The sequence below is a fragment of the Dipodomys ordii genome, unplaced genomic scaffold (genome assembly GCF_000151885.1).
Source record: "Dipodomys ordii isolate 6190 unplaced genomic scaffold, Dord_2.0 Scaffold15, whole genome shotgun sequence".
Classification (NCBI taxonomy): Eukaryota; Metazoa; Chordata; class Mammalia; order Rodentia; family Heteromyidae; genus Dipodomys; species Dipodomys ordii.
The window spans coordinates 15,545,319-15,558,101 of NW_012267231.1; the positions used below are offsets into that span (position 1 = coordinate 15,545,319).

General features: G+C 55.3%; 1 protein-coding gene across 1 annotated transcript in view; it reads left to right on the top strand.

Moving 5' to 3' along the window:
- Ccdc33 (coiled-coil domain containing 33) overlaps positions 1-12,783 on the top strand; it is a 60,962-nt gene that overhangs the window by 37,577 nt on the left and 10,602 nt on the right. Inside the window, exon 12 of the mRNA XM_013011923.1 lies at positions 1,500-1,685. Within this exon, the coding sequence (XP_012867377.1) occupies positions 1,500-1,685 (186 nt within the window). The remainder of the gene's footprint in view (positions 1-1,499; positions 1,686-12,783) is intronic.

The window sequence follows — 12,783 nt, forward strand, 5'->3', positions numbered from 1 at the left end:
CCCCCCTCCCCTCCTCTTCCACGCAGACCTCTGCCCACCAGTTTGCCGTGCGGTCTTGGCGGCCGCCACTTCCCCTGATTGCATTACTTCTGCTTCCTCCCCTAACTGGATTAGACGGCAGTCTATGAAATCCAGAGCATCAAGACTGGCCTTCCGCCTGGAAATGAGGAGAAATGTCATTACGTGCTTTGAATTACCATCTCATCCAAGCCCCGGGAGACACCTGGACACGGGGAAGGTGGCCTTCGCCTTCATGCTTTCCTCTGTCCACCTGTCCATCTGTCTGTTGGCTCTCTGTCCATTCATCCATCCTTCCATCTGTTTGTCCATTTACCCATCTATCCAAGCTGTTTGTTGATTTGTCTGTCCATCCAGTCTTCCATCTGTCCATCCTTCAATCCATTTGTCCATTTATCCAGCCATTGATCCACCCATCCGTCCATCTGTTGGTTGGTCTGCCTGTCTGTCCACCCATCTTCCACCTATCCATCCACTCCTCCATCTATCTTTCCTCCATTCATCCATCTGTCCACTGGTCCATCCATCCATTCATCCATCTGTGCAGTTGTCTGTCCATTGGTCCATACATCTTTCTATCCATCCATCCATCCATCAGTCCATCCATCCATTCATCCAATATAGCACTTAGTATCAGTCCTTCTGCAGCTAACCAGAGACAGAGAGTTTAGTCAGATGTTTGTGGTCCCTGGGCCCTGAGTTCAAGAGCCTAGTACCCAATACCACAAGATAAAAGAAAAAGGGTTTTTTTTGTTTTTGTTTTTGTCCATCAAGGGGCTTGAACTCTGGGCCTAGGCACTGTCCCTGAGCATTTCAACTCAAGGTGAGCGCTCTACCACTTGAGCCACAGCACCACTTCCAATTTTCTGGTGGTTTATTGGAGACAAGAGTCTCACGGACTTTCCTGTCCAGGCTGGCTTTGAACCAGGATCCTGAGATCTCAGCCTCCCGAGTAGCTAGGATTACAAGCGTGAGCCACCAGCACTCAGCTAAAAGAAAAAGCTTTATAGTGACTCCTCCTTCAGACATATGTCTAGGCCTAAGGAACTTAAGGTTTTATCAGAAAGCACAGACAGACAGCCAAACTGCTGGGCTGGGGGGAAACAAAGAAATTGGTTTGGTGACAAAAATTGTCAGCAAGTGTGGACTTAGGTGGCTGGGTTTCCTGGGGGAGGGGCTGGAGTGGAGTGAGGATTTAGACACACAGAGATGAGAATGGAAGCGAGGGACTGAAGAGGCAGAGGAGGAGAAAGAAGAAGAGGAGGAGCAGGAGGAGGAGACAGAGAAGGAGAAAGGCATCATCAGAGGCGCAGAGAAAGATGTCAAGGCCTTGAAGCCAGGGAGGAGCTGGGATGATCGGAGCAGCAGAACAGCATGGCTAAGGCCCAGGACCCAGGAGGGAAGGCCAAGGTCCACAGCCAGGAGGACCGGAGGCTGGTAGAGAGAGTCCTTGTCTTGAGACTCTCTGTGTGTTCTCCTAGAGGCCAGAACACTTCTTGACACCTGGCATCGTCAAGAATCTACCCATCCTGGACCTGAAGATCCTCGACGAGAAACTGGGCTCCATCCGTGAGTCCTGGTCCAAGCTGTCAGTCAACGTAGCCAGTCCATCCTCCATCCGGGAGTTGGAAGAGGAGCCCCAGGTGCTGGAGCTGCCCCAGGACACGGTGAGTGGTTGCCTGAGGGGGTGGGACACCAAGACCACCCACCAATGGCTGGTCTGGATTCTTTCTTCTCTGCTTCTTCATCTTTGGAATGGAGCCCTGCATGATTTCTTTTTGAAACATACCCCTTTGGCAACTTGCATGTGAGTGTGTGTGTGTGTGTGTGTGTGTGTGTGTGTGTGTGTGTAGTGTGTGTGTATATAGAGCGCTGGTACTAAGGCTTGAACTCAGAGCTTGGTGCTGTCCCTTAACTTCTTCCACTCACGGCTGGCGCTCTGCCACTCGAGCCACACTTCCACTTTAGGGTTAATTGGAGGTAAGGGTTGTAAGAATTTTCCTGCCCAGGCTGGTTTTGAACCATGATTTTTCAGATCTCAGCTTCCTGACTAGCTAGGAGTACAGACAAGAATACCAGCACCCAGGTCCTGAGTTTGAGTCCCAGTACCAACACACACACACACACACACACACACACACACATCCTGAGAACTTTGGGAATTGATAACAATAATCCATTGATTGCTCAGCCCTCTGCAGCCTGGCCTGGGAACTCTCCTTGTGCCTAGAAGCAGAATAGCGTAGGAGAAAAGGGAGGAGGTTATTCAAAATGCCAAGGAAGCTGGGCGCCAGGGGCTCACAACTGTCATCCTAGCTACTCAGGAGGCTGAGATCTAAGGATCCCATTTCATGAGACTCTTATTCCAATGAACCACCAGAAAACCAGAAGTGGTGCTGTGGCTTGAAGTGATAGAGCACTATGAGCAACAAGAGTTCAGGGACAGCGCCTAGGCCCTGAATTCAAGTACCATGACTGACAAAAGAAGAAAAGGGGGGGGGGCAGGGAAGGCAAGGAATAAAGCCAAAGGACTAAGGGAAGACTGGAAGGAAAATGAGGACATTTCCACCACCACCACCCCAAGCTTAGGGCAGCCTCGACTTCATTCCCTCCAGGATGGGACCGCTGACCAGGCCTCAGACCTCAGCTGAGGTCTGAGGACCCCTTTGCACCCCACCCGAGCTCTAGGAGCAGATGGGCTGGACATCTGCCCACCTGGGCCCCAGACCCTGTGTTCGCTGCAGGAGCTGGGCATGGCAGTCAGGTGTCTTAGCTTAGAGTCTGCTGGGCACGGCGGGACCCAGGGTCTAAGGGTCTGGACCATAGAGAGTGTGATCATCCTGTCATGGTGAAATGGGGCTGGGAGGGGGTAAAGGGCTTTATTTATGGGGCAGCTCTGGTGGAAAGTTCTTTAAGACGTATCTCAAATAAGGTTCTGATCTGTGGGGTGTGGGTCAGTTCGCCTTGACTTTCTCTTCAGAATGGAAACAATGTTGGGCCGGGAGGTAGCTCAGGGGCAATAGCCTGGCAAGTGCTACATTGGGGTTCATCCCCAGTCCCTATAATAATAATAATAATAATACCAATGTATATCGGGCGCCGATGGCTCACTTCTGCAATCCTAGCTGCTCAAGGAGGCTGAAATTGGAAAGATCCTAATTCAAAGCCAGCCCCGGGCAGGGAAGTTTGTGAGACTCTTCTCCCCTCTCCTCTCCTCTCCTCCCCTCTCCTCTCCTCTCCTCCCCTCTCTTCCTTCCTTCCTCCCTCTCTCCTTTTCCCTCTCTCCCACAGCCTTGTTCAGAGATGTGTGGCAGACCAGCAGGCCCTCATACCAGAAGATGAATAATTGACAAGGGTTGTTTAAAGATTCAGCAGAGTTTTCCTGCCCTGCCCGCGTGGCTGAAATAACTCATTTCTTTCCTCCTTTCTTTGAAAGCTCCCCCCCCCACACACACTTTCCCTCACATCCCCCACCCCACCTAGAGCTGCTTTTGTTTCTTTTCCTTTCTTTTCCCCAACTTCCCCTGAGCCATGGAACTTGGCCGGGGGGCGGGGGTGCTGCGTTGACCCCATTAAGTCCTGTGAGTGTGCACAAAGACCCAGGAGCTGCGGCTTCTGGGAGACAGAGCCTTGGAGGTGGAAGATGAGGCCTCAGAAGGCCAGCCTCCCCTCCCAAATGCCTCCCTGTACTCACCCATGTCCCTGTCCCTTCATTTTCCCATCAGTAACCCCAGAGAATGAATGGCTGCTAATGCCCTCAAGATTAAGAGACAGGGAGAGGCCGGCCACCCACCGGTGCTCACGTCTGTAATCCTAGCTCCTCAGGAGCCTGAGAGCTGAGGATGGTGGTTCAAAGCCAGCCCAGGGGGAAAAAACAAAACTCAGAGACTCTGATCTCCAATGAACCAGCAAAAAGACAGGAGTGGAGGTGTGGCTCAAGTGGTTGAGCGCTTGCTAGCCTTGAATGAAAAAGCTCAAGGACAATGCCTAGGCCCTGAATTCAAGGCTCCCCCCCCAACTTCTCTCTCTCTCTCTCTCTCTCACACACACACACACACACACAAACACACCATGGAGCTGTGTGACCCGGGAGAAATCACTCCACATCTCTGAATACTGTCCTCTGCCCACCTCCTGAGGTGACAGGGAAGACCCCTGGGGAGATGGGTGGCCAATCCCATCCACTTCACTGCTGCCCTTGGAGGAGACCCCTCCCTCTGACCCCTGACCCCTCCTCTCCCTTCCCCCTCACCCGCCCCCCCCCACCTCCCAGGCGGCCATTCTCCTTCTCCATCCATCACCTGAGACTAAAGAGATTAATAAACCAGACGCATAACTCAGCGCCGGGGTGCGGTGGATATTTACGGCTTCGGTTTCAATTTGCAGAGAGATTAAGTGTTTGTCGATTTATTGTTTCTCTGCAGGGGGCGCAGGGCTGAGCCAGCTCTTCCCCCACCCCACAACATCCACAGCCCTGGAGCTGGGGGGGAGGGGGGGCGGGCTCCCCACCCAGGAAGCCTGGACACTGAAGGAACTTATCCTCTTGTTTTATCATGTGTGTGTGTGTGTGTGTGTGTGTGTGTGTGTATGCATGCATGCATATGTGTATGTACAGGTGTATGTGTGGGGGTGGGTGCACCAGTCCTGGGGCTTCAATTGGGGACCTGAGTGCTGTCCATGGCTAGCACTCTACCACTTGAGCCTCAGCTCCACTTCCAGCTTTTTGCTGGTTCGCTAGAGAAAGAGGAGTCTCGTGGATTCTTATGGCCCCTGCTGGCTTTGAACTGTGATCCTCAGATCTCAACCTCCAGAGAAGCCAGGATTACAGGTGTGAGCAACGGAGCCAGCCTCATTTACTTTTGAATCAACCTAGGGAGGAAAACAGGACTGTCCAGCTTAGGGAGGGAACCCACGGGCTCCACTGGCCTTGGAGCCAACCCCCAAATTCAACCACCCCAGATCTGGGGTTCCAGTTGGGCATTTAAGCCTGGTTATATGAAAGTAGCTTTGTACCCTGCCCCTCCTTCCCCCCCCTCCTGCATCCCTCTTCCCCACCCCTCTTCCCGGTCACTCCTTCCCCCCCTCCCCTTCCTCTCCTTCCCCGGCCCCTCCTCCCCAATCCCTCCTTCCCCTACCCCTGCCCCCTGCCCTTCTCCTAGTCACCTGGGCTTCAGTTCAGTCCACCCTGAGACTTGGTTTGTTGTGCTAGTCCTGAGGCTTGAACTTAAGGCTTGGGTGCTGTCCCTGAGCTGCTTTTACCCAAGGCTCTACCATTTGAGCCACAGCTCCATTTATGACTATTTTTTTGCTGGTTCATGGAATTTCCTGCCCAGGCTGGCTTTGAACCCTCCGATCTCAGCCTCTGAGCAGCTTAGGATGACAAGCATGAGCGGCTGGTGTTGGTTCACACGGGCACGTCCAAGCCCATGAGAACAGCGAAGGAGGAGGCACTCTGGATCTCTCTAGAAGGGCACAGGCTCTGGGGAGCCTCTGTCCCCCACCCCAGCCCCTTCTCATGGTCTCCCCTCTCTTCACCCCATGAGTGAAGAGGACTCAATCCCTGGGAGACCAGCACAAGAAGACCTACTAACAAAAGAAGCCCTGAGCAGGGGTCCTGGAGTGCGGGGGGGGGGGTGGAGGGGGGAGGGAGGGAGTCACAGACCATATTGCCCCACGGCCCAGCCTCCCCCCAGCTCTGCTGAGTCTATGAGGGTGCTCCCCACCCCCCAACTCAGATTAAATGCTTTTTAAGACAACCCAATTTCCTCCTGACATACATTAGAAGATCCCAGCCTGCAGACACACACACACACACACACACACACACACACACGTGCTAAACATCCAATCAAGCCACTGATAATAGAGAATTGCCGGCTCGCTCCCCGTTTAATCAGATGAGCGGCTCCTTTGCGCAGAGCGCCGGCTGCCGGCTCCGGTGTCTGGGCCATCCTGGGTGTGGGAGCTGTGCCTTTAAATCTTCCAGGAGGGGAGGGGGGCTCCACACTGTCCACAGGGGACTAATTATCCTTCGCCCTCAGCCAGCTCCTGCTCAAACAGACAAAAGGGGTCCCCAGCCTGGATGCTCAGCCTTGGAGCACAATCTTTTTTTCAGATATGCAAATGCACAGGATGGCTGAATCGTGGCTGAAGGGTTCTGTGGGCCACACTTGGCATAGGGCCCATTTGGGGGGGCTGGGGGGGGCTGGTGACTGGAGCTATCTTACACTTCCTCGGCAGGCTGAGTGGAGAGCTCCTTCCCAGCTCTGAGCCCAGCCCAGCTCTGCTGGTAATGAGGGTGAGGAACCCCCCCCCCACATCTCATGTGTTCGTTCGTGTGTGTGTGTGTGTGTGTGTGTGTGTATGTGTGTGTGTGTGTGTGTGTACCAGTCCTGGGGCTTGAACTCAAGGCCTGGGCACTGTCCCTGAGCCTCTTTGTGCTCAAGGCTAGCACTCTACCACTTGAGCCACAGCGCCACTTCCGGCTTTTTGTGCCTAGTTTATTGGAGAGAAGAGGCAGACCTTTCTGCCCGGGCTGGCTTCGAACTGCGATCCTTAGATCTCAACCTCCTGAGTGGCCAGGATGACAGATGTAAGCCACCAGCACTGGCTTCCCGCCAGGACACGGGGACTGGATGGAGGGCTGGGGGAGTGCAGGATTGCCAGAGCCCAGACTGACACGGACAGATGGACAGCCCTGCTCTGTATCTTTCCGTGGCTCTTCCACCTGTGGCTGAACCTCTGGGGACCTGTGACTCCTGCACCCAGAGCCCTCACTAGAATCCAGAACCTTCTACTCACACCCAGCCCACCAGAGCGGCTCACGGCTCAAAGATCGCAGTTCACCACATCCATCTTCTTATTGTTCTTTCTTTTGTGTGCCCATATTGGGGCTTGAACTCAGGGCCTGTAAATTTTCCCTTTGCCTTTTTTACTCAGCGTTGGTGCTCTACCATTTGAGCCACACCTCTACTTTTGGTGGGGGGGGGTTGTTGGGGTTTTTTTGTTGTTTTGGGGGGGTTTTGTTTTGGCTGGTTCATTAGAGAGAAGAATCTCAGACAGACTTTTCTTTCTGGGCTGCCTTAGTTCTTGATGCCAAAAGCTAAAAGCATTCTGTGAAGCTATGGGGTGAGGTGGAACTTGGCAGATATGGAAGTTTCCAGCAACACTGGGGGTGGTGGGGGTGGGGCAGCTGTGATGGGGCGGGTGACAGCAAGGGTAGAGAGCCAATGACTCCTAAGAAACAATCTAAAAAGGGCACAGTACCCCCAAACAAGCCAGCATGCCAGCCTCCCTCAAGAAAGACCCCAGAATTTCCTCTGCAGCTCCCCAGACCCAGGCCCTATAACAGAGGCCTGAACCTAAAGGCCCTGAGATCAAGCCTCCTTTTACACACATACACACACACACACTCACAGAGTAACTTGCACAACTACGCCATAAACCCAGAGATCTCTTGGCCTAGAAGCTGAGTCTGGAGGTTGAGTCTTTGCCTGCCCCAAATTATGTCCCTGTGTCCCTAAGCTGGGGCTCAGGCAGGTGGCCCCCACAACTAGAGGTGCAGAGGGTAATGAGGCCTTCTGATGCAGGAGATTTATAGACAGGCGCTATCGATAACTGCTTGGGGTTGCAGACGAGGAGACATCAATAAGTGCTCGTTATGGCTTCGCCCCTCTGGTCCTCCCCCCCTCCCCCCGCCCGGCCTGTCAGCCCGCCTGCTCACACAGCCTGTGTACACAGGCCGTGCTCAATTAATTCCCACTTGTTACCATCTGTTCTTTTCATGTGTCCTCACAGGAGCGAACGGGTCCTGTCTCTCTCAGGGTATCCATTAAAGATGCCAGGGCAAGGTCATATTACTCCTTCCACAAGGTCATACTGCCCCTCACCCCAGATTGGGCCTCCTGGAGGCCAGACACTGCCTCCTCCCTCCATCCAGGACCTCTGAAGACAGAGTCTTGCTCATCTCCCTTCCCACTGCAGCCCCTCACCCTGGTGAGCCACGCATGGGCTGAGGCTCTCATAACCCCTGCCCTACCCCCTCCGCCCAGCTACTCAGGAGGCTGAGATCTGAGGTGCCAAGCCAGGCAGGGCAGACAAACCTCAGAGACTTTTGTTGTTGGTGGTGGTCGTGGGGCTTGAATTCAGGGCCTGGGCACTGTCCCTGAGCTCTGTTGTTCAAGGCTGGTGCTCTGTCACTTTGAGCCACAGTACCACTTCCAGTTTTCTGGTGGTTCATTGGAGAGGCAGCTCATGGATTTTCCTGCCCTGGCTGGCTTTGGACAGTGATCCTGAGATCTCAGCCCCCTGAGTAGCTAGGATGGCAGGTGTGACCCACAGTGCCCCGATTCTCAGAGACTCATCTCCAATTCATCAGCAAAAAGAAAAAACACCCAAAAATGCTGGCCTGGAGGAGTGGTTTAAGTGGTAGAGTGCCAGCCATGAGCAGAAAAGGCTAAATTGAGAGCACCAGGCCTGGAGTTCAAGCCCTGATAATAATAACAACAACAACAACAATAATAATAATCAGACAAAAGCCATTGGGAATGATGCCCAGGCCACCGGGAGGCAGCATCACCTGCTGGCTCAGGCTACAGAAGAGATGACAAGGAAGAGAAAGAGCTGTCCCAGTGTTGGGTGGCAAGGCAGGGCCTGGGAGGTGGCTGAGTCAGGGCAGGACTTCCCTATGAGGCAGGGGTGGGGCTTACTGATAAGGTAGGGGTGGGGCTTCCTAGTGAGTCTGAGTGGGGGCGTGGCTTTTTATTTAGGCAGGGGCGTGGCTTCCTGGGGACACTGGGGGCGTGGCTCCCTGCGAGGCTGCGTGGGGGCGTGGCTTGCGAGGGTGGGAAGTCTCCAGCCAAGCCAGTTGAAGACCCTGAGCAGCATGGACGGTCCCTGGGCTCTCTGTGCCTTTCCTCTCCCTCATCCCAGCCTGGCGCCCGGCCCTGTTCTCAGAACCCCGGCTTTCTGGTGTTGTAAATTCACCGTGCTTTGGTTTTGGGGATTTTTTTTTTTTGGTGCCTGTCTTGGGACTTGAACTCAGGGCCTAGGCGCTGTTCCTGAGCTTTATCCCTCCAGGCTGGCACTCAACCACTTGAGCCACAGCTCCACTTCTAGCATTTTGCTTAGTTAATTAGAGATAAGAGTCTTACGGACTTTCCTGTGCAGGCTGGCTTCAAACCGTGATCCTCAGATCTCGGCCTCCTGAGTAGCTGGGGTGTCAGGCGTGAGCCACCAGCACCAAGCTGGGAGAGGGCTCTTTAGCACCCATTTCTCAGATGAACTGCCCAAGACCTGGCTGGGCCCACAGATAGGCTCAGGCAGCTGGAGGGTGCCCTGTACCCCGCTTGGCCTTCCATACTCACCCGATGTCCAGGGATGAGCCTCTCGGGGGGCACTGGGGTGCCCCCTGCCTCCGGGCACACAGGCTGGTGGCGTGCCCAGCCTGCCTCCCCCCTGCTGTGCGCCTCAGATGCTAACACGTGGTGCATTATTGATGCTGCTTCTAATTGTACGTTTCCCAAAGTCTACAGACCTTTGATGAAAAATTCATGGCCTGCCCGAGGACGGGAGCGTATTCAATCGATTGGAGGCCGAGTAGGCGAGGGAGGTCTGGATGGCTTGCAGAGAGGGCTGGCTGAAGGCTGGGCAGGTGGGGGAGCCTCCTTCTGTGGCATGTGCCTTCATTCTGGGGCTCAGGGTCTGGGGGAGGGGAGGATCCTGCAGCAGGGGGCAGCAGCTCCCATCCCCGGTGGAGAATCTGAAGGATGGGGTAGCTGAGGGCCCATCTCTGGGGTTGGGGGGTGGGGAACGGATTCACACTCACACTGCCCCATGTCATCTCCACAAGATGAGCACAAGGATGTGCCCCAGGTTACAGAGTGGGAGGTCCCGGCTCAGAGACTGGAAGCAAGTGGTCGAAGGTGCACAGGTTACTGAGCAGCAAAGCCCACCGGGTTGACGGCACCAGGCCAGCTTGAATGTGAGCTCCAGAGCTGGGTGAGGGAGGCCCTGCCCAGCCCCCCTCCCACACCTCTTCCTTGTGGGGAGAATGCCCAAAGAAAAGGCACCAGTGGCTCACGCCTGTCATCCTAGCTACTCAGGAGGCTGAGATCTGAGGATCGCAGTTCAAAGCCAGCCCAGACAGGAAAGTCCGTGAGACTTTTATCTCCAATTAGCCACCAGAACACCAGAAGTGGCGCTGTGGCTCAAAGTGGTAGAGTGCTAGCCTTGAGCAAAAGAAGCTCAGGGACCAGAGCCCAGGCCTGAGTTCAAGCCTTAAGATGGGCAAAAAATAAATTTAAAATGGTGGGGGGGGGCGAGGACAAGTGACCAAATATGTATGACACCCCACCTCTGGGCAGACATCATGCTGGTCGACTTTCTGGAAGACTCTGGGCCAGGCAAGCCCTGGACAGACCCCTCCCTCACCTCTGGGACCCTCATCCAATCCACGCAGAGGGGCCTTGGGCTCTGCCTCTCTGACCAAGACGTCTCTAGGCTGTGGGTTGTGTGTTTGGATTTGTTTTTAGAAAACCTCCTCGCGTACCTCTGCTGTTTCCAGATCTTTCCAGATGTTAGGAAAGCATGATTCCAGATGTTAGGAAAGCAGGGCTGGGTCCCAGGGGGCCAGGCGGGGTGCACTGAGCACACCCCACCCCGTGAAGCTACAGGGTCCCAGATCCGGCAGCTGGGGCTCAGGGGAGCCCAGAGAGCGGGGTTGGAGGAGCACACACGGGGAGAGTCTCAGATCTAGGAAGGGGTGAGGGGTGGAAGTGGAGGACAAATTAAGAGGGGCGCTGAGCGCCGGTGCTCACGCCTGTCATCCCAGCAACTCAGGAGGCTGAGACCTGAGGATCGCGGTTCCAAGCCAGCCTGGGCAGGCAAGTCTATGAGACTCCTATCTCCAATGAACCAGCAAAAGGCCAAAAGTGGAGTTGTGGCTCAAGGGGGTAGAGAGTCAACCTTGAGTGAAAAAGCTCAGGGACAGCCCCCAGGTCCTGAGTTCAAACCCCAGTTCTGGTACACATACACAAAATAAGTGGGGGTGGGCTGAGATGTCTGGTGAGGGACGGAGGGATGGGGGTGTCTGACAGAGGGAAGGGGGAGGGTCTGCCAGAAATCCAGGACCCCCTCCCCCGGCCCTGATTTACCATCCTACCCCGGAACATAAAAGCCTCAGCCCACAGCCCCTGCCTGCTCCCCACACGGGGCCGGGCCAGTTGCCTGGCAGGTACTTGTTGTGGTAGCAACTGTCTCCAGGGACCCAGCTTGGGGACAGGGACCTCTGGCCGCACGCACGGATGGGGGAGCCTGGGGCCCCGCCCCCTCTGCCCCCCCAGGCTGCCCTGGCTGGAACTGTAAGTCCCCCTCTGTAAGTCCCCTGACCCAGCCCGCTGGCTCTGGAGGATGGGTCTGCGGCGCTCACCTGCTGGGCAGGTGTGTTAGGGTTGTGTTGCTAGGCAACGGCAGCCTCACTTGCAGCGTTGGTACTGAGTGGGAGGTGAGCGGGGGAGGGCCACCGGCCGAGCCCAGGCCCACCCCACCCCAACCCACGAGGGAGCTGGCCGGGGCCTCGGCGAAAATACCTTAACACAGCCCCAGACTCCAGCCTGGGCTAGCCTGGGAAGGTTTGGGTCCTGCACACGGGGATGGTTGAGGGGTTCCATATGGGGTAGGGACCCCGCCCCCAGGGACAGCTGTGGCCCAGGCAGCTTGGTTCTAGACCCCAAGCATCACCCTCCCCCCTCAATCTGAGCTTGGGGTGGGGACAGCTCACAGGAAAGATGATTCTCTGTGTGTGTGTGTGTGTGTGTGTGTGTGTGTTTAATTGAAGCTAAGAGTCTTCACAGAATGCCTTGAAATTATGATCCTCCAACCTCAGCCTCCCGTGTAGCTGGGATTACAGGAGTGAGCCACTGGCCCCTGGCTCTGTCCCCTCCCCAGCCCTCTTAAGTGCCAGCCCCAAGTTGCTATCAGCAGGGGCAGGACCCTGAGCCATGTGATTGTATATCTAAGGTTTGGGGGTGACCCCAGGGGTCTTCCCTGGAGGAAGGAAGAAGGGACCAGGTGGGGGACAAGGCCCAGGGAGGCCTTGGAGCTGAGGATGAGGAAGAAAAGCCAACATCCCCCTGGAAGCCCCGCCCCTAAGCCTGCCCGGGGCCCTGCCCCCTGTCCATTGTGCGCACCAGGCCCAATTAGCCAGCCGGGCTTCCTGCAGGGGCCAATTAGACAGGAGCGAGGTCAGGAGCTGGCCAAGGCCCTGCTGCTGCCCCTCTGAGGTTGGGCAAGTCAAATACAAAAGCTCCCAGACCCAGGTTTCTCTCCACTGCTGCTGGTGGGAGGGAAAAACAGAGCCGGAGAAAGGGAAAATGCACGCCTTTTGTTTCTTCATTGGCAACCTTGGGCTGAACAATGAAGCCCGCCTCCGTAAAGCGGGGACCCTGGTTAGAGCGGTGGGCCGTCGGCGGTTTGTGCTGATTTGTGCTGATTGTGAAGCCCGGCCGATCATCCTCCAAGGATATGAAAGGAGAGGCGGCAGCTGGAATTTCTTTTTCTTTCTTTCTTTTGTTGGTCGTGGGGCTTGAACTCAGGGCCGGGGCGCTGTTCCTGAGCTCTTTCCCTCCAGGCTAGCGCTCTGCCACTTAGAATCACAGCGCCACTTTTGGGTTGTTTTTTTTTTTTGGTGGTTCATTGGAGATCAGAGTCTCCTGGACTTTCCTGCCTGGGCTGGCTTTGAACCATGATCCTCAGATCTCAGCCTCC